This window comes from Delphinus delphis, chromosome 13 (assembly GCF_949987515.2).
Source record: "Delphinus delphis chromosome 13, mDelDel1.2, whole genome shotgun sequence".
In the NCBI taxonomy this organism is placed as follows: domain Eukaryota; kingdom Metazoa; phylum Chordata; class Mammalia; order Artiodactyla; family Delphinidae; genus Delphinus; species Delphinus delphis.
The window spans coordinates 39,596,486-39,622,905 of NC_082695.1; the positions used below are offsets into that span (position 1 = coordinate 39,596,486).

A 26,420-nucleotide genomic window follows, 5' to 3' on the forward strand; every position below is an offset into this window, starting at 1 on the left:
ATGGTACATGCTTATTTTTAAAAATCTGGAAAGTACATAAAAATAAGAGGAAGACTAAAAATTACTGAGCCTCACCTCAAAGGCATCATTAACATGTTGGTCTATTTCCTTCCAGTCTTTTTTTTACCCCCCTAGTGCAGGGGCTTATAGGGAATATGACAAGATGATTGTTTTGTTTTGATCTTTCTTGCTAGTGCTAAGAGGCCCTGCCAAACCCCACCTTTCAAAACAAGCGATTAGAAGCTGGTTGCTGAGAAGAGGAACAGATGTTGCCTGCCTTTTTCACTATAACTGAAACATCAAACCTTCCATAGCTGTAAACACTCTTCTCAGATTAAGCTTGTAAATTATGCCATTTTCTGGGAAGAGTCCCAGCCTTAAACCAGCTCCTCTTCTCTCAACCAGTTGCCAAGGCCTGTCTGAGCCTCGTTGCCTTTTATCCACATTAGTCATTGCCTTCTCTTTTCTAGCGTGGATTTGTGGTTTGGCTTGGCGACCCTCCACTTACGAAATGAATTGCAAGCAAGATGCTCGACTTTCCTAAGTAGGCAAACCCCACTTGATCAACAGCTCATCCACACCTCTAAGACCACTGAGCCTTCTCCGGCTCTCGGCCCTCACCCCATCATCCTCTGGGCTGCCGCGCCATCACCATGGGACCAGGAGTGGAAAATCTGGGAGCTGTAAAGGAATCTATGAGTTCAGAAGTAGAGAGCGCGAGAGGAAATTGTGAAAAAATAGGAACAGCTTGGAAGGAAGGATCCTGAGAAGGAAAAGGAGGCTCAGAGAGGGAGGTGGAAATAAGGCAAACTTGACCTCTTTTAAAATGTTATGGAGGGTCAGCCCCAAACCGGGAAACCACGAGACAAGCCCAACTTTCTCTTATTTCTTCGCCCTCTTACCCCCTCTGACCTGCTACTCCTGCAACCACAGCTCTTGATGGTACTCTTGGGCTAGTGCAGTTACATTGTAGGCCAAAAGGGCATTGTGTGGGCTAATGGCCATTCATAACATCGTGTCAGTGGGAAGTGCATTCTGAGTTCCAGAGGACCGACTCATAAGCTTTCGGATAACAACCCACTGCTGAGGGGGAGATGCAGGCATTGTATTGAGGACCAGCCCCAGGACTGTGCATAACGAGAGTGACGTGGGTGCCCACACGTTCTTATTTCCTGAAACATATGGACATCAGTAAGCATTTCTGTATGTATAGATCCAAACAAAAGGAATTAGGAATGAACCCAGTTAACCTGTGATTCGAGGCTATGTAAAATAACCAAGCTAGTGATTTCAGCAAAAAACAGTTTCTGAGACGTGTGTGGTACAGACCCATTCAGATAACCACACCTGATTGAAAGTCACTGGGTTAGTTTTATTATAAATGTATCAGAGACCATGTGATGAAGAAAATGGCGTCCCAGTGGAGCACAAGGTATCTCAGGGGGCGTGTTTTAAAATAGCAGCTTCCACATGGTGTTTATGTCCTTAGCTTTTTGGCATTGGGGCATTTCAGATGAGGTCATCCTCTTGGGTCCATTTCCTGAGTTGATTATTTGGTGACACAGAGAACAGCTTCTTCTATTTTTAGAGAGGGCCTCTAAGCCTAAATGCTGCCTGCCTGGCTCCCAGCCCATCCCCCCCTTCCTCCCCACCCATTTTCCCAAAAGACATCTCTTTTCGTTGTGGAAAATTGCACATTCACAAATTGTGTTTCTTTCCTCACACCAAGCATATTTCCACACAGAGACAGATTCAGGAATGAGCTCATGGGTGAATCATGCTATTACCCCGCTGTTTATAGGAGCTGCCTTTAGACAAAGATTTTGGTGTAAGCTGTGTTACGGTCCCTTCATTGTCTGCCAGTTACCGAAGCCGGGTAGAGGGATGGTTTATCAATGAAGTGCTGAGTGTGAGAGGGGCTGGGCTTCTGGACTAAAAGCTGCTTGGATTTCACTTTTTCCTGTCATTCCTGGGCCTTGTTCCATCGACTGAACTGTGATATTATAATGTTCTGCTCTGATACAAGGAAGCAGACCCAATCCAAGATGGCAGCTGTACGGTATCTGAAGAAGCGACAGTTAGGACCACTTAGACTATGATAAATGCTGTTGGTTGAGTTCCAGTGGACGTATGATCTCTTAATTAAAATGAGCTCACAAGTGGTATTTTCTTTCCTAATCCAGCTTTCAAGCTTTGCTTTCTTTACAGCAAATCTCTCTCTTTTTTTTTTTAGGATGCAGAAATCCTGTTAATATTTAACTGGCTTTTTTTTGTTGAATTTTTGAATTTTATTATTTTTTTTATACAGCAGGTTTTCATTAGTTATCTATTTTATACATATTAGTGTATATGTGTCATTCCCAATTAACTGGCTTTTAAATTATTTACACATCAAAGTGCTCAACCTATTGTGATTCTTTAAAGAGCAGGTGTCCAGTGGAGCTCCGGGCTGGCATTCCAAGGTTTTGACCTTGGGGCTCCACGAGAGGAATGATTAGGGACAGAAGTAAGGCCATCCCCACCTTGGAAGCAGAAAACCCTGGAAACTAGTTAATTGATCACACACACACTTGTTCCATCTACTTCCCGGGGGTTAAGTATTTGAATCTTTTTTTTTTCTTTTTTAAGTAAGAGGAATTTTGGTTCATTGCTCCCTAAGGAAAGTTCCTTAGCTTGAATTTCTTGTTATCTCATAGGGAATTTTATTTGATCAGTTCCACGCATTATGGCTCAGTGAGCTTTAAAAAAAGGAAACGCAAGATCATTTTGCCTATTACACAAGATGAAATCAGGAGTTGGCCATTGTGTGATGAATAGCGACCTGGGTAACCCCCTTTGGGCACCAGGATATCTAGACTGGCCATCTGCTTGGACCGGATGACTTCACAACTGTGAAATCATGTACATTCACTTTATGCCGTGGGAGCCGAAACTAAGAGGTCCGGGGGTTTCCAGCCATGAAGCTACAGGCTTTCAGGAGAGCTGCATTAAATGACTTCCAGTGCTGTCCTGTGAAGGATGGGTTTACACCCCCAAAAAGAACCAACCTACATTTCTGCTCCTTGCTTAAGGGTACAACTGCTGATTGGCTGTGTCCCCAAATGCGTTTTCATCTTCTGTTTTAATCTCCCCGCAATCGTCTGCGAGCCCCTCCCCCATCCCCCCTTGAACCGCTGCCATCCACTCCCCAACCCATCGGCCACATGTTGTAAAAAAAATCTTTGAGCTGAGTTTTCAAAGCATGTTTATTGCCTACAGCCTCTGCAAAAGTTAACAGACTTGAAGAGAATGAGAAATGAGCTCTTGTACCTAAATAAGTCGGAGCTGTAGCATCCCCCAGGCCTGTGGAAGAGAAGGAATCAGACCTTTGCATTGTCGTTTCTTAACTAGTGGTCTGTTAGTGCGTCTGCCCAAATGAGATTTTCTCCTATGATCTGACTGACCATGTTTGTCTCTGAGCACAAGCTATAGCATTTAAACCTTAATGCATACAGTTTTGGACAATATCCACATCTGGTATTTGAACTTGCCTTCATTCTATTTTCAGAATAAATAAATTAATTTATTTATTATAAATTAATTAATTAATTATAAATCAATTAATAAATAAATTAATATTTGAACTCTAGAGGTATCTGGGAAAAGATAATCTTCTTGGCTTTTCAAAGAAATAGAAAAGTCCAACTTCAGTTTGCTTTTAATTACTTTCAGCTGTAGTTCTATTCTCCAGCTCAACCTCTCGGTACTGGAGGGTTAATGCTGGCATTTGAGCCAAAGAGATATTTCTATTTTCATACACCATTTTAATGAGAATTCAAAAGGATCATCTTAGAAAACATCAAGATTTTATCACTACTCCTCTGGGACTTCTGCTTAATTCTTTTCTCACTGGCGACTCTCTTTGGATGAACCAGCAACACCATTCAGAATTCCCTTCTGTGGTTGACTTCAACCCTTGGCTCCCAAAACAGTGGGGCATCAAGGACCACGGGTCTTTTGCTTGCTTGACACTTACATGTAAGTCCTGAGCAGTTACTTTGTCTGTAAATTAGGTGTCACGATGTGAAGTTACAGTTTATGTAAGTCAAACAGACGACAGCAATTTCGTATGGTTCTTGTTAATGTACTCATCCCTCAGTATCCACGGGGAGTTGGTTCCAGGACCCCCGGTGGAACCAGAATCCACGGATATTCAAGTCCCTTATATAAAATGGCACAGTATTTGTATATAACCTACACACATCCTCTTGCATACTTTGAATCATCTCTAGGTTACTTAGACTACCTAATACAATGTAGATGCTATGTCAATAGTTACCAGCATAGGGCAAATTCAAGTTTTGCTTTTTGGAACTTTCTGGAATTTTTTTCCAAATGTTTTTGATCCGAGGTTGGTTGAATCTATGGATGTAGAACCTGCGGATACGAGGGCCAACTGTATACGTTTCAGCAACTCTTATGAGAGCACTTAGCTAAGGCACCTCGAGAAGTTGGTCAGTCTCTTTTGAAAGAAGTATTTTTTATATCCTAAGAGTCTCAATATATACAATTCAAAAGCTGTTAAAAGAGACCGACATTATGGAAATAGATTTGATGTGTTTCATTTTCCGTGCATACGTGGCTGTGTAAGTGGACGTGTGGACGTGGGCACTCTTAATTCAATGCCGCCAAAACGGCAGCCCCGAAGTTAGTAACAACCCCTTCCTGAATCTGAGGCAGAAAAAATGGAAAAGTGTGCCCTCAGCTGCCACCAGGAAGCAGTCAATTTTCTAGAGCAGTTATGATATTTATAACCAGGTCAGTGAAGTTTCTGAAATGCGAGTGTAGCCAACACAGATGCACCAGCTTTGGTGTACAAGACATGCAGCATTTTTTTTTTAGTTTATGTAATATAAATAATATCAACTCCCTTCTACAAGGCTGGAGGGCAATTCAGACTTAATGATCACTGGGCACCCCCTTCTCCCCTCCAGGATGCACCAAGGACCTGAAATGCTGTGAACTTGGGGAGCACTGTCGCTCATTGTTCATTGGTGTGCTCTGGCTCCATCCACAGGGTCCTGCTTCTGTCCCCCCGCCCACTCTGGGTCTCTTCTGTGAGCTGGGGCCTGGGATGGAGACATCCCCAGAGGCAATGGGAAGAAAGTGGCCAGGCCACTGCAAAAAGGCTGACTTATTAGTCCAGTCCAGTAGCCACATGTGGCTATTTAAATTTTAACTAAAATTACCCAAAATTAACAATTCAGTTTCTCAGTCAACTGGTCACACTGCAAGGGCTCCGTTGCCACATGGGGCTCGTGGTTGCCCTGCAGGACAGCTCAGATGGAGGAGATTCCCTCACTGTGGGAGTTGCTGTTGGGATATAATAAGCAGTGTGTGTTTTCTCAGTAGCCGGTGAGCGTGGATGCACTATTCTCCTGGCTTCTCTTCTTTCTCGGAATGCCGTAGTTATTTAGAAAGTAGAAAGATACAAGCGAAGCACCAGCGGGAAGGGTGGCTGCAAGAAGCAGAAGGGCACAGTAATTCTCTAAAGATGAGTGCCCGCAGTCACGGGTAGTGGAGTTTTGCCCGTCACGCTTTCTCTTCCGTGTGGTCCAAAGTGTCCAGGAGCTGTTTGGACAGTCTAAGAATCCCTGTTCCTTTAAATGGGACTTGGGGTCTGTCTCACAGAGAGGAGTCTTGCATTTCATGTGTGCACAGGAAGTATAACTTTTCCTATGGCTCCATTTCCCACGGGGGAGGAGTGAAACAGAAGAGTGTGGAGTGAAGGTGGCTGGTTTGGTTCTGCGAACTGGGATGTGTGCGTCCAGTATCGAGGGGCCGGCTGGCAAAGGCGAAGGCAAAGCTGCCCCAGGGAAGCAGTGAGCCTGGGAGCAAACTGAGACAGATGCAAAGGGGCACGATGGAAAACCACCACCTTCTGTGCTGTCTTTATGAACCAGCAAAGAGTCAGACTAGCTCCGTTCAGTAAAGCACTTCTTTAAGCATCTTCACACATCAGACACCAAGTAGACAGCATACAGACATGGATTGAGACTCTGTACCTGCCTGTGGCCAGCTCTCCATCCAGGAGCGCTCTTGTTTTTTAATTTGTATTTTGTATTGGAGCATAGTTGTCTAACAATATTGTATTAGTTTCAGGTGTACCGCAGGGTGATTCAGTTATACATATACATGTATCTATTCTTTTTCAACAGGAGCACTCTTAATAGGGACCTATTTTAATACTCCTTATTTATTTTGGTCTTCTCATCCCATAAAGATGTTCCCTGCTTTTGTATTAGTTTCAGTCCTAAATGACATTCTCCATCTGGGTGAAGTGGAAACAAGGAGACAGTTCTTTGGGAGCTGGGAATTTGAGGCACGTGCTTGCTGGGTTAGGCTTTGGAAAAGCAGTAAGTCCGCAGAAGCACGCCGTGGGTCCTTTAACCAAAGGCCAGGCTCTGCTTCTTTGTACCAGCTCAGCCCCTGGTCTTCCGCCGTTGGGCCTCTCCATCCTTTCCCACCACTGCTATTTTTGCCTCCATGTCTTGTCGGGTTCTTGCTCTGAAGGCATTTCCCTTTTTAGCTGCCCTGGTGCAGTCATCGTCTCCATCCTTAATTGCTTGAGGAAGTCTTTTGAGAGCTGCCCCGATGGCTCATGTAGGAGGTGAGGCAGCTGGGCACGTGGTCTCTGGGTACCTGAGGTCCTGAGGTTCTGGTGGCCTTGCTGAGCCCTGCTCTGCTCCAGCCCACCTGGTCCTTCCAGGTTTGGATTTGAGGCCAATAACTGGAAAACAGGTCTCTCTGTTGGCATGGCATGTTCATAAAGTGATATGACTCACATCAGCCTGGACCTCAGAGCCCTTGGTGGGTGTGGCCCCAGCAGAGGAGGCCCCTGCGGGAGAACTCAGACACATCCCGAGAGCGCTTCTGTTGCTCAGAACATCTTAGGGGCTCTCGAGGGGGTGATTTGCACCTTCTAACGAAGTATTTGCAATTCTGTGGGTTACTGTCCTGTTCGGTACTGTCCTTAAGGAGTGAGTTTGATGTTTGGAATACCTGAAGTCATTTACAGTGAAATCTGGTCAGTTGAGGTAGGGAAACACTGATTCAACTAGTAAGTGTTCAAGGTTTTAAAAAATATTATAGGGCTTCCCTGGTGGCGCAGTGGTTGAGAGTCCTCCTGCCGATGCAGGGGACACGGGTTCGTGCCCCAGTCCGGGAAGATCCCACATGCCGCGGAGCGGCTGGGCCCGTGAGCCATGGCCGCTGAGCCTGCGCGTCCGGAGCCTGTGCTCCGCAGCGGGAGAGGCCACAGCAGTGAGAGGCCTGCGTACCGCAAAAAATAAATAAATAAATAAATAAATAAAATTTAAAAATTATATATACACACCCAAACACACATACATACACACGCACTGTATAGATACATGTAAAGTTTGAAGACTGGAATGGGTTGGTTGTTTTTTGTTGTCATTGTTGTTTTCTCCATGACGTTAGTGTTCATTCCAAAAGGGGTTCCAGAGAAATCCTGAGCTTGACACGACCTTGGCCTCCCAAGGAGACTACCTTAGAAAATATTGTACTTATTAGATGCAGGTCTTGGGTGTTTCTTACGGAAACTAATCAGATAGGATTAGGGAGTCAGTTCACGCATGGGACGCCCATAGACAAGGATGACTGCTCAACAAAGTGAGAGAATACTTTCCTCCTTAGAAGGTGGGAGGGGGCGGCCTCTCGTCTCTTCCCCGCCTCTCACCCGGCTCCCTTTCTCTCTTTCCACGATTCCTTCACCTTTGGCCTGGAGAGTCTTGCCTTTACATTTTGTTCATTCTTGCTTAGGTTGTAGGAGACACCCCTGAATGGGGTGCCTCCCTCCAGCCCACACGGCAAGATGCTGCCAGCCTGGGGCAGCTTTGACTGATAAGCACCGTGTGGTAGAGCCAAGCTGAAGAGAGAGCTTCCAAACGTAGCTGCAATTTGGAATCACCTGGGGAGCGTTTAAAACTCCTGCCACCCACGTCCAACTGAATCAGAGTGAATGTCTGGGGATGGGAGCCAGACACAGTACAGGCGTACCTCGTTTTGTTGTGCTTCACAGATACTGCGTTTTTGTGGGGTTTTTTTTTCACAAATTGAAGGTTTGTGGCAACCTTGCATTGTCAGATGATGGTGAGCATTTTTTAGCAATATTTTTTAATTAAGGTATGTACATTGTTTTTTTAGACATAATGCTATTTCACACTTAATGGACTACAGCATACTGTAAACATAATTTTTATAAGCACTGGGAGACCAAAAAATTCATGTGACTCGCTTTATTGCAATATTTGCATTGCAGGGGTGATCTGGAACTGAACCCGCAGTATCTCTGAGCCTGTAGTTTGTCAAAGTTCCCAGGTGATTCTAACATGCAGCGAAAGTCTGAGAACTACTGTAAGCGGGGGGATTGTCCATGGAAATGTGAGCAGTTACCCCTGAGCAGAGGCACAGCCAGCCCGAGGCCACGTGCTGCACAAGATACGGCGTTAGATGCAAAACCGGTCTCTACAGCCCACTGTTAGGGTGAGACCTCGGTGAGCTGTCTACCTGCTCTGGGTTCTTTTTTCTCATCTGTAAAATAGGAAAATAATTGCAATGCCTGTCTGATAGGATGATTTTAAAGAATGAAGTGGAGGATGTGTGAAAGTCTTTGTAAATTGTGAAGTGCTCTAAAAATGCTTGCTGTTAACACCAGAGATTATTCTTTTATCATTGTCTAAGTGGCCTGGCAAGGAAGCTGGGGTGGCTATTGTGGCCTTAATTCCTTCGTTACTAGTAGTAAAGCTGAGAACTCTTTAGGGTAAGAATTTCTTTCTCCCATCTAATGGGGGGTGGCAGGGAGAGCTGGTCTCCCCCCGGCTTCCGGTTAGCCGACCAGCTAAGAGCCAATGACCTTGCCAAGCGGGAAGGGACATCGGTAATCCATTGGCTTCTGAGCCTGACTCTCGTCTTCAGGCTCTCTGTTTGATCGGATTTCGTTTATTTCAAAGTGGGTAGAACTACCTACCCACAGAGTGTCGCTGAGAAGGAGGGACAAAGAGGGGGTCTCATCCGGCAGGGCTCTCTGTCATTTTTGCAAGTGTGACTGTAGTGTCCCGTCAGGAGACATCTCCGTGGCTCCTTTGGGTGCAAGCAGAACCATTTTTATCCTCGGCTTGTCCCCCCCCAGGGATTTGAAATTGGATGGAGGGAGACAGTCAGCAGGAGCGGTGAGCCTGAAAGAGATCATTGGCCTGGAAGGCGTGGAGCTGGGCGCTGACGGGAAGGTAAGGCTGCCTGGCTTCCAGGCCACCAGCTTTTTCGACAGACACAAGGGTCAGGAAGCAGAGGCTGTGTGATGGACCACGAGCTGCGCTCGTGCTGGTTAACCCGATGTGGGACACGTTTCTGGATGCGTGACGCCAGCCTGTCCCCGATCCCGGGTGTGCACGTGGGTTAAATAGCAGCACAGCTATTTCGCCACTAATGCTGGTCCTGACCAGTTCAGTCACCCGCTCTTATCCTCAGGGGATATGTTCCAAGACCCCCCGTGGATGCCTAAAACCTTGGGTGGTACAGAACCCTATGTATACCATATTTTCCCCTATACATGCATACCAATAAGAAAGTTTAATTTATAAATTAGGCACAGTAAGAGAATATCCGAATTGCCAGCACCACTACTTTTGTGCTTTGGGGCCACTATTAAGTGAAATAAGGGTCACTTGAACACAAGCCCTGTGGTACCATGATAGTCAATCGGATAACCGAGATGGCTACTCAGTGACGAAGGGATGGGATCAGCTGGACAGAGGGATGATTCACATCCCGGGCAGGTCGGTGCTAGATTTCATCATGCTACTCTGAGTGGCGCACAATGTAAAGCTCGTGAATTGTCTGTTTCTGGAATTTTCCATTTAATATTTTTGGACCATGAGTAACTGAAATTGTGGGTAAGGGGAGACTACTTTGTCACACACACACACACACACACACACACACACACACACACACACGCATGCGCACACACAGGTGCACGTTCCAGGATGGAGTGGCGGGTGGTTTGAACATGCATTGACGGTGGTGACGGCAGGCAGCAATCCCACTACTAGACAGTGTTTTTTGCTCCCCGTGGTCCTGAGAGGCTAGGAGTCCCTCAGCCTGAGAGAGTGACCACCGAGCAGGGGGCTGTCACATCCCACTTTCATCCACAATTCACTGAGCTGCTAGGTTGAAGTCTAAGGAGGGAAGGTTGAAATATGAACCTGACCTTTTTGTGCCGGATGCAGGCAGTCTTTGTAAACACTCCCAAAGCCTGTTTATGGAGACGACGCAAGTGTGTCTTTGGGGAAGTCGTCCAGTGTAGCTTGCTTGTAGGTAAAGCTGCTGGGGCAGCAAACGACCTACCCGTCACCCCTCCCGCAGAACAGCTGGTCACCCTCGTGCCCAAATGACATCGGCCTTGAGCTCACGTGTTGGGGTGTATGAGCCGTGTTTCTCCAAGTGGCTGAAAAGAAAAACACGTGTTGCCTCTTCATTCCTGAAGGTTGAGTGTTCACAGAGGAAGGAGGGAGGATGAAGTGAGAGGAGCATCATAGACACAGCATCTGCCAGAGGACCATGGGAGGGCACAGCCCCTTATCCGAGACTCTTTGGACCCGATATTCTAGAACTCTGCACTTGGTGGATTAGAAAAAGTACCACGATGTATGCCTCTCGTGTTAGACAGCATCCTAGCAGCTTCCGCGATAGTACCTTGTTATCAGACACACTAATATCTCTGCCCCATAACATGAATATTCACGCCAAGTGGGATAAATTAAAACTACAGATGGCCTCTAGTCAGTCCAGTTTAGGTTTTGGCACAAACGAGTGCCAAACAAATTTCATTTTTCGGACCTTGGATTTTAGAATTGCAGCGATGAGAATATGGACGTGAACCTGGCGTGGCAATGCAGCTTGGTCAGAACGCAAACCTAACACTGCCCGGGGTTAATCACCGGCCCGTTTTTGTCTTCACCTTTTAGACTGTTTCTTATACCCAGTTTCTGTTACCCACGAACGCCTTTGGAGCGCGGAGAAACACCTTAGACTCCATGTCCGCCTTCTCCCAGCTCCGTACCCTGAGCCACCGCAGCCTCTCCATCGGCCGGGCGAGCAGCACCCAGGGGAGTCTCGACGCAGGTAAGCTGGGGCCTGGCTGGTCTGGGTAGCTTGCAGCAGGAGGTGCCTTGGTGGACAGTGTGGCTCGGGTCTCCCTGTGCACATTGGAAGACAGGTGCCCTGGAGCGTGAGCTCATCCTGCAGGGGACGGGACTTTTGGGCAAGCCGATTGCGGGCCAGGCAGGCTCACAACCCTGCCGAGGGGCGAGCTCTTTAACGAGGGGCCTCAGTCGCCAGCCCCTGAGCTCCCACGAGGAGACATGCCCAGGCCGCCTTGCAGAGGTGGCTAGACTCCCCGGCTTCTCTCCACCACTCTGCTGCTCATCTCTCCAAGTACCTGGTTCTTGCCTACATTCTCCTAGTCCTCAGGTTTGGCCTTTCTTCAAATAATTGGGCCATACGCGTACCATCAGGCGTGAGAACTTCCTCTGTGATTCTCACGGCGGGTGAGCTTACTCGGCTGCTGGCAGAAGACTTGCATGCTTCCAGCTTGGCCTGTCCAAGCCTTTGTGAGAATCCGCACAGGCAGAAAAACGCTTTATGAGGCGGGATTATTTCCACTGTCAGAGAAATTCCAGGTGAACACGGAGCTCCTTAGGCCTGTCCAGGTGCTGAGTTCAGAAGCACTGTGCTGACGTGCCACCCCCGGTCACTGACGGCTGTTTGCACCGGTAGCTGCTCTGGTTTGCGTTCAGTCAGACCGCATAGCCTGCCCGGAACCATTCACACCAAACGTGCTTCTCACATGCAATAACTGGAGGCTCATTTGATCTGCAGGTTTAGAAAATGAGCCTTTTCCGTGCCACGTTTTAGAATCTGTGAGTGTTCACGGCATCTTTCATGCTCGTGAGGTTCTGTGCTCTCCCGGGTCAGGGAGATTAATACATAATTGTTTTAAATGGAAAAAATGGCAGAGAGTGTGAAGTGTTTGGTGAACCCCCCTGCCGGGGCATACACTTCACCGGCGTGCAGAGACGCCTGCTGACGGTCAGAGCGAGCAGTGTGACTCTGAGCTCAGTGACCTGAAGCCACCCTTTCTTCAGTGTAACTTTGTACCAGGCGTTCACCTGGCTGCTTCTGCTTCAGGACGTCCCGGGCCTTAGTCATCATTTTGCGTGTGATCCTCAGGTAGCGACCTGGGAGAGTTTATGGACTATGACCCGAATCTCCTGGACGACCCCCAGTGGCCTTGCGGCAAGCACAAACGAGTTCTGATCTTTCCTTCGTACATGGTGAGTGGCGGTGGCGGGGTGGCAGGGGAGCTGACCCCCTCAGCCTCCTCGGAGAACTTGGAGGTGCCTTGCTCATCCTAATGGCCAGTGGTTCTTCCTGGGGTTGGGGGCTTGTTCAGACACTGCTCTGCCTGGTTCTTCTCGAGGACCTCCCCCACTCGCCGCCACGTGTGGGTCACTCAGGGAAGGACCAGCATCACATCCAGGGTTCTTCCGGCCACCTGGCCCAGGTACAGCACTTCAGAGGGCTTGAGGAGGCTGGATTGCCGGCAGCTGTGAGAGCTGGTTGCAGGTTGCAGCTTCACCTCTGAGGGTATGTTTGTCCATGGACCCCACTAGGTAGGGCATCACCAATCATGCCCGTCGCCGGCAGCGCTGAGTTCAAGTTCAGCTGTTTGGAGTTCCTCGGTGACCGTAGGCCTCTGCACACACTCTGAGCAAACATTTGGCACTGGGTTCTGGATGACAGGATCATCTCCTGGGAAAGTGAAAGTAGGACAGTGTGGGTGTTAAATGCAAAACCTTTCCTTGCTGTTTTTATTTCACGGGCTTTTCCTCTTTTTCCCTTTGTGTCATTTGGTTTCTACTTTTGGCAGACCACCGTTTCCCACCACTCTGGCCGCTGTTTCTCCAGACACCAGTGGGGTCTGACAGGGTCTTGTGTACTTTCACTGGGCAGACTTGTCCTGACTTGGATGTGGGCAGAGCCTGGGCTGCTATGGGGTTGTGGGAGCCGGGCTTTTAGAGAAACCCACCGCGCCAGGCCTGCCACGCACACCATCAGGTAGAGAGCACCGACCCAGGATGTCCCCACCGCCGCCCTGCCGGGCCCGGAGGGGCGAGCGCAGCTGAAAACGTCCTACTCTGGTTCCCTTGCTCCTCCCCTGCTGGCTGATGTCAGAAGCCCTGGCCCCAGGAGTGAGCAGGGGGTCCTTTTTCTGTTCCAGGCTCCTGTGTCTGCAAAGACCAGAGTGGGACCCCACCCCATGCACTAACTCTAAGCTTAGCATTCTCGGCGGTGAGACCCCCCCCCCCGCCACCCCAACTCCCCAGCTTCTCACGGAGCATCTGGCAAGTAGCTGACGTCAGAGAAACACCAGGCAGAACTCAGGCCCTCACTGCTCGCTTTCAATGTATATCCTCTTGTAATTGGGCAGATAGCTCAGAGATCATTCTAAAATGCCACACTGAGGGACTTCCCTGGTGGTCCAGTGGTTCAGAATCTGCCTTCCAATGCAGGGGACGCGGGTTCGATCCCTGGTCTGGGAACGAAGATCCCACATGCCGCGGGGCACCTGAGCCCGCACTCCAGCAACTAATGAGCCCGTGTACCGCAACTACAGAGCCCACGCGCTCTGGAGCCCGTGCACCACAATTAGAGAGAAGCCTGCGCGCCGGAACGAAAGATCCTGCATGCCACAACTAAGACCCGACGCGGCCAAAATTAAAATAAATAAATAAATATTTTAGGGGCTTCCCTGGTGGCGCAGTTGTTAAGAGTCCGCCTGCCAATGCAGGGGACACGGGTTCGAGCCCTTGTCCGGGAAGATCCCACATGCGGCGGAGCAACTAAGCCCGTGCACCACAACTACTGAGCCTGCGTTCTAGAGCCCGCGAGCCACAACTACTAAAGCCCACACGCCTAGAGTCCATGCTCCGCAACGAGAGAAGCCACTGCAATGAGAAGCCCGTGCACCACAACGAAGAGTAGACCCCACTCGCCGCAGCTAGAGAAAGCCCGCACGCAGCCACGGAGGCCCAGTGCAGCCAAAAATAAATAAATAAGATAAATAAATTAAATATCATTAAAAAATAATAATAATAAATAAGTAAATAAATATTTTAAAACATAAAATAAAATAAAATGCCACATTGAATCAGAATGAATCGCCAAAGGCATTTTGTTTAAAATTGCCCTGTCTCCTCTCTCTCCTGTCCTTATTCTCCAACTCCTAACACAGAAAGCAAAACCAGAGCCATATAGAGTTATTTTTTTTCTGCCTGTGACCTGTTAGATTATTTACTTCTTTCTAAAAACGAGGGCTTGTCCATATCAGCTGGCCCATAATAAGTGTCCGATAAATGACCAGAATCCTTACCCTGATGTCATGGAGGGAGCAACTGAAAGTTCGTGACTTGTGTAACAGTAAGGGTTCTTCATGTTGTTCACTGCTTTATTTATTAAGGTTCACTTTATTAAGTAATTTGGGCAGGAAACTGTGGCTCGGGGAGTCTGAGTGAGGCTGTCAGAGTTGACAGACAGGAAGTGAGGGGCTGAGGCTAGAACCCTGGGCTTAACACTCTTCCTACTGTGCCTCTGAATCCACGTCCCTCAGCAGCCAGTGGCAGAACCCCCCTCAGGGTAAAACGTGAAGGTGATTCTCTGGGCCAACAGTTTAACAGATTTCTAGGTAACCAAGAGAATAAGAAGGTGCACTGTTTTTGATTGGCGTTGGGGTTTGGAGGGGAGCTCTTCTGTAGTCATGTTACGTCTGGTGATCACATCGACCTCTCCTTTTATAGGCCTGGTGTCTGGCTGGTGTGGCTCTGATTTTTTTTTTTTTTTTTTTCTTTAAATGATTTAATTGTGAGCTTCGAGGTTCTGGGCTGTAGTCTACATGTGCACACCTGTGCAGACGGATCATTCCCCAGCTCCACCAGACAGTGCGCTAGATGACCTGCCAGGTCAGTGTGTGTGTCCTACCCTCCTCGTTTTATGGTCCCAAGTGGGTCATTTTTCAGTTCACTACATTGAATCTGTAGCCTGTGCTTCCTGTAACCGTCCATTTTTTGGAGAATGAAATTGCTCGTGAACTGCATTTGCCTGTAGGTCAGCTTCATAAGACCTACATCTCCTTCTGCTCTGGCCACAGATATTGGTACTTTGATAAAACGTGGGCCGTCCACTTTTCAGCCCTGACGTGCATGTCATGGTTACAAACTGCCTCAGACTGGCTTCCAGGAGACTTCCTCTCTAGAAGCAGACGTGGCTTCCGGGGCTGTTTCACATGCATTTTGGCACTGAACTTGCAAGAGCAAGAGTAGGGGGTTTGGCTTTGGTTTGCTTGCTTTATCTTGTGTTGGGTACTAGGTATAGAATTTGTCCATCTAACCAGTATTGACCGAGGCCCTACTATGTGCCAGGCGAGGTGCTTCCTTATACAGTGGAGGACAAACCAGCCACCAACCCTATTCTCGACCTTAGAGTGGAGAAGTCAGACAGCAGACAGTACACAAGTCACTGTAGTGAGGAGGGTAAGGAAGGAGTCATCTTAGAAAAGTGGTGAAGAATGACAGGGAGGGTTAGGGGTTGGAGGTGGGCCTCAAGGAAGGCTCCCCTGAAGACATGAAAAGGTGAACGCTGAGGGGAGAGAGGCCTGCCAGGCCCTGGGAGGATGGCCCCATGTGCAAGAGCCTGAAGTGTGCAAGAGGTTGATCTTGTATAAAATGGATATTTTTAACAGTAACAGTCACTGCCCTTTATACACACACACACACACACACACACACACACACACACACACGCACGCACACACGGAAGTCAATAGAATGACGATCCTGACCAATTTTCTGCGCTAACTTGACCCCGTGCTCAGGGAGCTGCCCTTGTCAGTAGGCGCCGGCTACTAAGGTGGACAGAGGGAGCTACAGGGTCATCTAATCCAGGTTGTTAAAGGCCCTCTTTGAGGGTCTGGGGCACATCTTGGCCTGTAGGTGGGTAGGAAGAGCTGACACAGTGACACAGCTTGGAGCGTTCCTGCTGCGGGGTGAACCCTCATGGTGGGCAGGGCTCCCCCTGCAGGCGGACTCAGCCCTGTGAGAAACCTGTGCAGCCCCGCTCCTTCCTCCCCCTCCCCGGCTCCCTGCTGTGGAAGTTGGGGAAGGGAACCAGCAAGTCCCTCACAGGCTGACTGTCTGAGCAGCGCCACACACCTCCCTAAATATCAACCTCCAAGGCCTCTGGGGTCCTGCTGCCATATGCCTGTCCCCGCGAGGCCCCCAGGGCAGTTTAATTTCGGCCAGCCAAGCAGAGGCCCAGATCTGAGAATGAGGGACTGTTGTCCTGGGTTTTGGGGTATCCTATACCTGTGGAATTTCAGGGTCTGAGGTGTTGGTGTGGCCTTTACAGAATCAAGCAAGCTTTACAGTGATGAGCTGTAGTCCTTCTACCCCATCAAATCCTGCAGCAGCCTTTTTTTTTTTTAAAGATTTTTTTGATGTGGACCAATTTTTTTTTTAAGTCTTTATTGAATTTGTTACAATATTGCTTCTGCTTTATATTTTGGTTTTATGGCCGGGAGGCATGTGTGATCTTAGCTCCCCAACCAGGGATCGAACCCGCACCCCCTGCATTGGAAGGCGAAGTCTTAACCACTGGACCACCAGGGAAGTCCTGCCATTTTTTTCTCTTTTCATATTAAGGTATAACATAGCTAATCAAATGTACCGATTTTAAGTGTATAGTTCCATGAATTTTGTATCCTCCACTTGGACCAAAATGTAGGACACTTCTATCCCCTTAGAAAGTTCCCTCCTTTCAATCGTGTTCCGCTTCATACCCCCTCCCAGCAAAGGCAACTACTGTTCTGACTTTTGTCACCAAAGATTGGTTTTGCCTTTACTGGAACTTCATATGAACGGAATTGTGTACTGTGTTTTTTTTAATCCATCTTCATTCACACAACTTAGTATCTGTAAGATTCACTCATGTTGCATGTGTCAGTAGTTTTCTGGGTTTTTTTTAATTGCTGAGTAGGATTCCATTGTATGGATATACCATGATTTATTTACCCGTTCTCCTATTGATGGACATTTACGCTGTTTCCAACTTACGGATATTATGAATATTGCTGCTATGAACGTTCCCATACAAGTCTTTTTGTGGATATACATTTTCATTTCTCTTGGATAAATACCTAGGAGCGGGCTTTCTGAGTCAGTGGAGGTGATGTTTACCAGCCAGGATGTAGTTGAAGGTATATTTTCGTTCATGTTTGTTCTCAGTAGAAGATAAAAAGGCCAGTCATTGCCACTGCTGGGATGTGCCTTTTAGTGGGAGGGTTCCAGAGCTGAACATTCCCCTGAAGCTCAGAAAGAAGGCTGTTATTTACAGAGTTTAAGTGGAACCCTTTGAAACTGATGTTGCATTTGTAGTTACAGTTGTATTTTTTAACTTTGATCCAAGCAAGTCACTCCCAGTATTAGCCATTGTGAAAGGGCAAAGGAGAGGTTTGAACGAAAAAAAAAAGAAATCCTGGTGCAGATGTGGAAATCAAATTGCAGCTGGCCCCGTGGTTTTGGCCTTACGGTTTCTAGAAGGTGACCACGAAACATGAAAGTATGTCGAGCCTCCTGGCTACATGCAGGTTCTTGTAGGGCCTGAACTTCATATGGTTTCTCAATGCAGTGAGGGGGGCCAGAGGCCTCCCACTAGAACCGGTGCTTCCTGCCCTGTGCCTCCTGGCCTATAATTAAAGTTTCACTAGAGAGCGGTTATTTATCATTAGAACCTGGCAGCTGAAGTCGGTAGTGGTTTTCCCCCCCTTGTGGGTGTGGAGAGCAATTAAGAGGAGAAAATAAGAGAACTGACTGAGATAATGCCAACAAAATTAACGTTCTATGAAGGGATTTCTGGACCCTTTTCCTTTCTCAGGAAGAAAGCCCTCTCGAACTGTATTGACAACAGAAAGAAAGCCGACTTTGTGATATCTGTAGCTATCTCGATCTCGAGAGGATGTCTCTTGGATTGATCTCCGTGATACAGTGCCTATTCTTTTATTTACTTAATATTACAATCTAAGGACTCATAGAAAAGCCCCTCCTTCCGTTTCAGCGTCTCCCCAGGGTTGTGGGAATATATCTTAGAACTTAATTTTTCAGGACAGTATGAGATGCTGAGCAGGAGGGAATAGAAGACAGTAAAGGAAGATTAATCCAGGCTTCCGTGAGATTGGATTCTGCTTTCCCTCCATATCTCTTTTTCACTGAAAGCTGTCTGGATGACATGGGCACTTACCTGTCTGCAGGTGGATTTATTGAGATGCTAAAGCAGCTTGGGCCCAGGGGCCCCTCCCTCGCAATGCTCTTTCCAGGCCCCCAGGTTTCCAGATGCCTGAGGCCTATTCAGTTCGGGAGACCCTCTTTAAGAAAAGTAGTTCAGCGTTACAGAAACACCATTGCTGGGCCTCTCTGGAGATTCGAAGGGGCCCTGGAACTTCCCTGCCAGGCGCCTTCACAAACGCTGAGCAGTGGGGCTTTGAGACCTGCCAGCTTTTGATGTAAGTGTAAAAATAAAATGGCTTATTGCATCGTGGTGGGTTTTGTTTTCTGTTTTGGGTTTGAGTTTTGGGATTTGGGGTTTTTTTGGTATCAGTTTTATTAGATGAAATTCACATATCATACAATTCACCTCTTTTAAAGTGTACAATTCAATGGTTTTTAGTATATTCACAAAATTGTGCAACCATGACCACAGTCAATTTCAGGACATTTTCGTCATCCTCAAAAAGAGGCCCCCATACCCTTAAGAACCCACCCATCCTGTAAGCCCTAGGCAACCACCAGTGTACTTTCTGTCTCTATAGACTTGCCTATTGTGGACATTTCATGAAGATGGAATCATACGCTATATGGTCTTTTGCGTCTGGCCTCTTTCATTTAGCATAATGCTTTCAAGGTTTATCCATGTGGTAGCATGCATCAGTATTGTGGGGGGGTTTAATCTTTTTTTTCTTGTAAAAATAATATGAAACGAAACTTTGCTTTCCATTTCAACCAAAAGGTAGCATCTGCTCCTGTTCTCTGTATTTGTCTCAAATTTTTGATTATCACTCTGTGGTTTTTAACATGACACTGCACACGCAGTTCATCAGCTCGTGCTCTGAGACCACCCTTTAAGAAACATGCTAAAAGTGCATCTAAATACTATCTGGATGCGTGTGACCTCAGGGCCACGTCCACCCACTGTTATCTCAGGTGGGTGGAAACACTACTCCAGAAGTTCCTGTAGTACCAGGGAAACACTCGACACATGTCTGAAACCGTGAACGTGCTTTGCACAGCTGGCCAGTCCACATGGTGGTGTAATCCTGACACAAACGCGGCTTTCCCTGGGTGCCTCTCCTCGATTGCAAGCCATCTCATTTCAGTGAGAGAACCTGAAGAGCTGCTCGCCTAAGGGAAGGGGCACAGGTTAGACCCAGGGTCCTGTGTTTGGAATCCGATGGGTAGAAATAGCAACAAATGCAGCCCCAGGCCGAGTGGTCTGTGCACTCGTTCCCGTAGTTTCCTTGTGATTTACAGCCCTCTCAGGAAAAAGGAATAAACATAGAACAGCCGAAGCGCGCAGCTGTGTGTGGTGAGATAGATTTCATCAAGGGCCGCGGCTCTGCTTTCCTTAACGAGCAGGTCACGTGTGCTTTCCGCTGCCCAGCTGGGCTCGGAGCCCCGTGGATGTCAGGCAAGTGCAGTGGAGGCTGGCTGTTGGCACCGGAAAGAGCTGCAGACATCACTGCCTTGTATCCTCCGTTTCACAGGCCAGGTAAGCGAGGCTTAGAGAGGCCGCACACCTGCCCTGAGCTCCCTGCAGCCTCCTGGGTTTCAGGTAGCCCTGCCGCTGGAAGCTGGCTCCTCTGGAATGTTCCTGCCCCCCCAGGGGCCCCTCTGACCCAGAGGGGAGCAGCAGCAGAGTCGACAGCAAGCTCACATCAGTTCAGAGCTGCTCTAAGAGTCCCTAGGGAGATGTGAGCCCTGGAGGTGGGGACGAAAGGAAGGAGAGCCTTAACAGGCCCCGAGTGGAAGCACCTTTTATGTTGTTTCTGTGGGAATCAGACCATCAACCCGTCAGCTCTGAGCCCCTCGTTCTCCTCTAGCACTGTTACTAGGGTGCACGCACCCCCAGCGCACACCTGCTGCCTCCCGCCCTCTCCTGTTGCACCCCAACCCCACCCTGGGAGGCCTTCCCTTTAGGGCATCCTGGTGGTGCCCTGGGCCAGAATGGGACCCAAGGTCAGCTCTGTGGAGGCTCCCTCCCTTCTCTCATGATGAGTCCAAGCCTTTGTTTGTTTGGGTAAAAAGCAAAGGGTGTCTCGGCGGCGCAGTAGACTCTTCCAGCTGGAGAACTAGGTTGTGGTCTTACCGTCGTTTCCTGTTATCTCAGAAGGGCTGTGTGGCGTCAGCCCCCATGCTGGGCCTTTCCTAACTCTGCCTGCCTCTCTGGCGGGGCAGGCCGGGCAGGGCTCCTTTCTGAATTGCATCTCCTGGACCTTCTGCGTTTTGTTCGCATGGTCTCCTGCTCCCAGCTGACCTTCCTTCTTCTTTCTGCAGCTGTGCACACACAGCTTCCCTGTAGCCAGGCAGCTGCGAGAAAGTGCATTTAAGTGATCTCTCGCTGCACCCCACCCTGCGAATCACAGGCGCCAGGGATGGAGCTGCCCATCCCTCATGCAGCTGGGCCCAGCTGTTGGCCACTGCTGGGGCCGCAAGGACCCCTGCACTTGGCACATCCCGTGGCCTGGAATTTAGTGGCACTGAGCACAGTGGTCACCCGGTCTGTACCAGACCAGTAGGGGACCACAGCCCATTTATTGGCACTTTGATTCATAGGGACGCACGCGCACTGGCAAAACCCAGCCGTTGTGAGCCTTTGTAAACGGTGCAGTTAGATTGATAGGGGACCTGGAACAAAGCATGGGCCTCCCGTTTCATTCATTCTCTCTCGAGCCAGAACGAATGGGTGGCGGGGGCCCACTGTGACCCGCGCCTGCAGCTCAGCCTCCCGGTACTGCCACCTCGGCTCACCCTCCGTCACTGGAAAGAGGACAACTGTCTCTCGGGGTTGGGGAGGGAGGGAGGGAGGTCCAGCCTCTAAAGGATGTCGTAAGGCTCCCTCGAGACAGATAGGACCATGCAGAGGAGTCGTGGCTGCTGTGCTCCAGAAAGTGTTTCCTAGAGGGAACCAGAGCTGACGGCAGTGAGGACTGTCATCCCTCTGGAATCTACCTGAAGGGTCGTCCTGGGCTCAGGGCTGTTCTTCCCATACTTGGCGCCTGGCCGATCTGAAGCAGCAGGGTCCAGGTGCAGCGTGCGTGCAAGGCCCCGTCTGAGCAAGGGCCTGGGAGCAGATTGTCGCCTTGGGGGGTCCACCCATTCAGCCACCCTGATCACGTGCCCCGAGCAGCTGAGCCCGAGCAGCCCGTACGTCTGGTGCCCTGCAGCCACCATCATAAAGCACGTGACGGAGAAGCCGGCTGAAGAAATGGAGGCACAGAGAGTTCAGGCCGCCTGCACTAGTGCCCAGATGCTGAGTGGTCGAGCTGGGGTCTAAACCCAGGCATCTGGCTCCAGAGTCTGGATCCTCCCCACTGAGCTGCAGCTCAGAGAAGCAGAGATGAGAGCAAGAGTGAGCCAGAGCCATCTGGAGGTGGAGGAGGTGGGGGCAGAAGAGATGTGCTCCCTCAGACCAAGGTCAAGGCCAGAACCAGCTGCCTGGGGCAGAGCGGGGCCTCACAGGCAGGGGCGACGCTGCATCCGGCCCGGGATGGAGGGCTGAGATCAGAGTACAGCGAGGCTGCACAGCAGCTCCGTCACAAGCGACACCACTGCTGTGGGTGGAGTTGTGTCCCCCAAGAAGATTGGCTCAAGTCCTAACCCCAGTGTCTGAGGATGTGACCTTATTTGGCAGTGGGGTGTTCGCAGAGGTAAATTAGTTAAGATGAGGTCGTACTGGAGCAACGTGGGCCCTAGCCCGATAGGACTGGTGTCCTTCTAAGAAGACAGAGACACAGAGAGAAGAAGGCCATGTGAACACAGACACGGAGAGAACACTGTGTGAAGGCAGGGGTTGGAATGATGCATGTGCAAGCCAGGGACCACCTGGGACTACCAGACGCTGGGAAGAAGCAAGGGAGAGTTTCAGAGAGACCGTGGCCCTGCTGATGCCTTGATCTTGGATTTCCAGCATACAGAACTGTGAGACAATAAATTTCTGTTGTTTAAGACGTGAAGTCTATGATACTTTGTCACAGCAGCCACTGGACACTGATACAACCACTTTTGTGTTCTGAGGCACTCAGACTGACCTCCGAGATTTGCCACCATCCTCCTGCCGTCTTGAATCTTTGCAGCATTTCTTTGCCCCAGAAGCCAACCTACCTCACCCCCCAAAATATATGTAAGCAAGTGAACTAGAATGACTGTTATTGGGCACCTGCATCAGGTCCAGGCATAGCAAGCCTTCAGCAGTCAGCACGCACAGCCTCTTTCCCCGGATGCCCTTGGATTTCCTGACGCTGCAAACCCCTAGGAATGCGGGCCCAGCTGGCTTGTGTCCGTCCTGTACCTTCCCCAGTGGAGCCACCCTCCCTCTGCCACACCGCCCTGGAGGACAGGGCTGCTGGCCACTTGGAGGTCAGGAAATGGGGGGCCTTGACAGAAAGATGGAAGTTTGCAGAGACTATCTCACCCCCAAAATGTACTATATCTAGTTGAGGAAAGACAGTAGCCAGGTGATGGCCAGATAGATCAGTAAATGGAGGATCAGGCTGCCAGCCAGTCTTCTGCCCGGTGCGGGGAGCAGTCACCAGGACATGGCCCTGTGGCTGGAAACCCCTCACAGAAGGCATCACAGGGTGCCACCTCTGTACCTCCAGGTGGCAGAGCTGGGGTTCAGAGGAATTCTGCCACTTAGAACGTGAACTTGAGGGCTTGGCCACGTGCAGCCCTCGCTGGGGACCAGGTGCTGAGCCAAGGGTCTCATAGCATCAGCTCACTGGCCCTCCTTCTCCACCCCTCTCCAGGGTCCAGCATGGAAACAAATATAGCTCTCCACTCCTCCTGCTGCCAGGAAAAGTAGGTCCCAGCTCCGTATCCCAAGAGCTAGGATGAGGCTACTCATAAAAATAAGAGTCTCTCCTGCAAGGTCTGGGCTTGGGGGTGGCCGGAGCCCTCCTTGCCCCACCTCCAGGGCTGCAAGCTGAGCTGGGTTGTTGGTGCTCACGGGGCCCTTCTAAAGCTAGGACTGGTCAGGAAGTGGCGTGGGAGGACCCCAGTGCGGTGAACTGATGACATCGGTGCCTTTAGGGGAAGCAGAGCTCTGCCCTATCCCACATCCCCCCAGTAAGGTCCTGTTACAGTCGCAGTAAATGCCATCAGGGAAAACAGCGTGTGCGTAAGTTATGGTTCAGTTACGAAGCACAGCATCCACTCGAGCTAGTTTAAGAAGAAAGGCATTTTCTTCCAGGGCACCAAACAGCGTATAGAGTCACTGGGGAGGCTGGCGAAACAGCCTAGGTTGGGGTTTCCGGAATGATCCCAAAACCACACTGCAGAACCAGGTCACTAGGGGCATCTGCACTCTGGATGTGACAGTATTGCCCCCTCCATGGTCAGGAAGCTGCCACTGCTGCTGGATCCAGACCCATGCTGCCTTGCTGTGGTCTACACCCGCAAAATGGAAACTGGGACTCTAGGGCTCCTGTGGCGACTCTTCTTGGTGGCAGAAACAACAGAAGCCCAGCCTCTGCTTCAGCTCTGCTTTCTGACACCAGCGCATGGGATAGGAAGAACTGGAATTGTATTTGGAATCCTAGCTGCAAAGGAGTCGGGGAGTACAGCAAGGCATCCCAGAAGGGGGTTGGCTATCCAAGCCATAGTGTATAGTGAAGGTGAATCACTGGGGTTTAGGGAAGATGATCCTACAGAAGTGGCATTGCAGCCTAGGCAAGGAGGATCTGATTCTCATAAAAATCACCTGGGCAAGATCACGGTGCAGAGAGCACGTCGCCAGGACACATGGCAGCTACCAGATGGGTGTGTCCTGGGTCAGCTGAGGGACAGCCTTCCTGATTGGGCTGGAAAGACCACAGCTCCGAGGCGGAAGTCACGGCATTGCACCCACCGAGTCCACCTCCACCCAGAAGTGGAAAAGCTCTGCACAAGCTTGGTGGAATCATGTGCGTTAATAGGACTGTGGTTTGCCTTTCTTAGCCAGAGAAGCAAAGAAGGTCCCACCGAGATCAGTGTGAATTTGGACGTGCAGGCTCTTTGCCTGCTCTTGGTTATAAAAGTGACACCAGAGACATTCCATGTGCCTGTTCTGAAACCGTGTCCAAGCAAACGTCTTCTGAATGGGGGTGTTCACAGAAAGCCACCAACTTTTGTTAGAGCTGCTGAGGAGACCTTGGACGTGTCTTCTGGAAAAGGCCAGGCACTCGCCTGAGAAGAGGCTGGCGGTAGCTGTCCACGGGAACCGGCCTTCTCATCACGGTGTGTGGTTTCTTCTTTCTCTGGCTTTGCCTGACAAAGGTTACTGCCCGTAACCAGCCAGGAGGGGCATCCCACGTTGTTGCAGCCCTTGGAAAGTATGTTCCTGAGGAGGTGGGGTAAGAGTACTCTGGTGAGATCCAGCCAGACTGAGTTGTTTTGTTTTTTTTTAATTTGGAGTATAGTTGATTTACAACGTTGTATTAGTGTCAGGTGTACAGCAAAGAGAATCAGTTATGTGTATACCTATATCCACTCTTTTTTAAATTTTCCTGTATAGGCCATTACAGAGTATTGAGTAGAGTTCCCTGTGCTATACAGCAGGTCCTTATTAGTTATCTTTTATATATATAGTAGTGTGTATATGTCAATCCCAGTCTCCCAATTTATCCCTCCCCACTAGACTGAGTTTAATTCAGAGTTAATAGTGTAAGGCACAGAGAAGGAAGGGAGATCAGGGCACGCAGAGAGAGCTCGAAGGAGCCGGTCTTTCAGGATGAATGGAATTGGGAAGGGCAAGGGGAGGAGGAGGAACTCAGGATTCATGGGACTGTTAATAATAGCCAACATTACATACCTACAGTGGAATATTACCCAGCCTTAGAAAGGGAGGGAATTCTAAAACATGCTACAACATGGATAAACCTTGAGGACATTATGCGTGGTGAAATAAGCCAGACACAGAAGGACAAATACTGTGTGATTCCACTTCTATGAGGAGTAGTCAAATTCAGAGAGACAGAAAATAGAATGGTGGTTTTCAGGAGGAGCTGGGGGGAGAGAATGGGGAGTTAGCGTTTAATCGGGACAGAGTTTCAGATTTGCAAGATGACAACAGTTCTAGAGGTGGATGGTGGTAATGGTTGTACGATATGGTGAATGTACTTAATGCCACTGAACTGCACACTTAAAAACAGTAAAAATGGGCTTCCCTGGTGGCGCAGTGGTTAAGAATCTGCCTGCCAATGCAGGGGACACGGGGTAGAGCCCTGGTCCCGGAAGATCCCACATGCCGTGGAGCAACTAAGCCCGTGCGCCACAACTCCTGAGCCTGTGCTCTAGAGCCCGCGAGCCACAACTGCTGAAGCCCACATGCTTACAGCCTGCGCTCTGCAACAAGAGAAGCCACCGATGAGAAGCCCACGCAACGCAACGAAGAGTAGTCCCGGTTCGCCACAACTAGAGAAAGCCTGCGCGCAGCAACAAAGACCCAACACAGCCAAAAATAAATTAATTAATTAACTATTTTTTTAAAAAGGTAAAAATGGTCAATTTTATGTCATGGGTATTTTCCCACAATTAAAAAAATAAAAAACCAGTAGCCAACATTTATTGAGCACTTGCTGTATACCAAGCACCGCACAGAGCACTTCTGACGTAGTTCTCCAAATAGCCGTATGAGGTAGGCGCCGTTGCTGTTTGCATTTTACAGATGTGGAATCTGAAGTTTGGGGTCATTAAATAAATACACCTCTCACAGCCACATGACTTACGATGGTCGTGAGGATTGTACCCAGATCTGCGAGGGTCCAGATATCACACTCTGTGAACAACAGGCTGAAACACGGGCACTAAGAGGCACAGACTCCTGACGATTTCTAAGTGTTGCCCTGCTGATGGACGGGGTTTGGCTTCCGTCCACCTGCAGAGGCCCTGCCCGCCAGGCTCCTGCCTCCAGCAGAGCCCTTGAGGTGGCCCTCATCTGAGTTCCCTGTTGCTGGTGGTGCAGGGTGTTAGAAGTTGGCTCTAACTTGCACGTGA

The 26,420-nt window shown here is 49.3% G+C and overlaps 1 protein-coding gene across 1 annotated transcript in view; it reads left to right on the forward strand.

Moving 5' to 3' along the window:
* Nucleotides 1-26,420, forward strand: part of CABLES1 (Cdk5 and Abl enzyme substrate 1) — a 105,383-nt gene that overhangs the window by 73,901 nt on the left and 5,062 nt on the right. Inside the window, exons 5-7 of the mRNA XM_060028783.1 lie at nt 9,194-9,290; nt 11,031-11,187; nt 12,295-12,398. Of these exons, the coding sequence (XP_059884766.1) occupies nt 9,194-9,290; nt 11,031-11,187; nt 12,295-12,398 (358 nt within the window). The remainder of the gene's footprint in view (nt 1-9,193; nt 9,291-11,030; nt 11,188-12,294; nt 12,399-26,420) is intronic.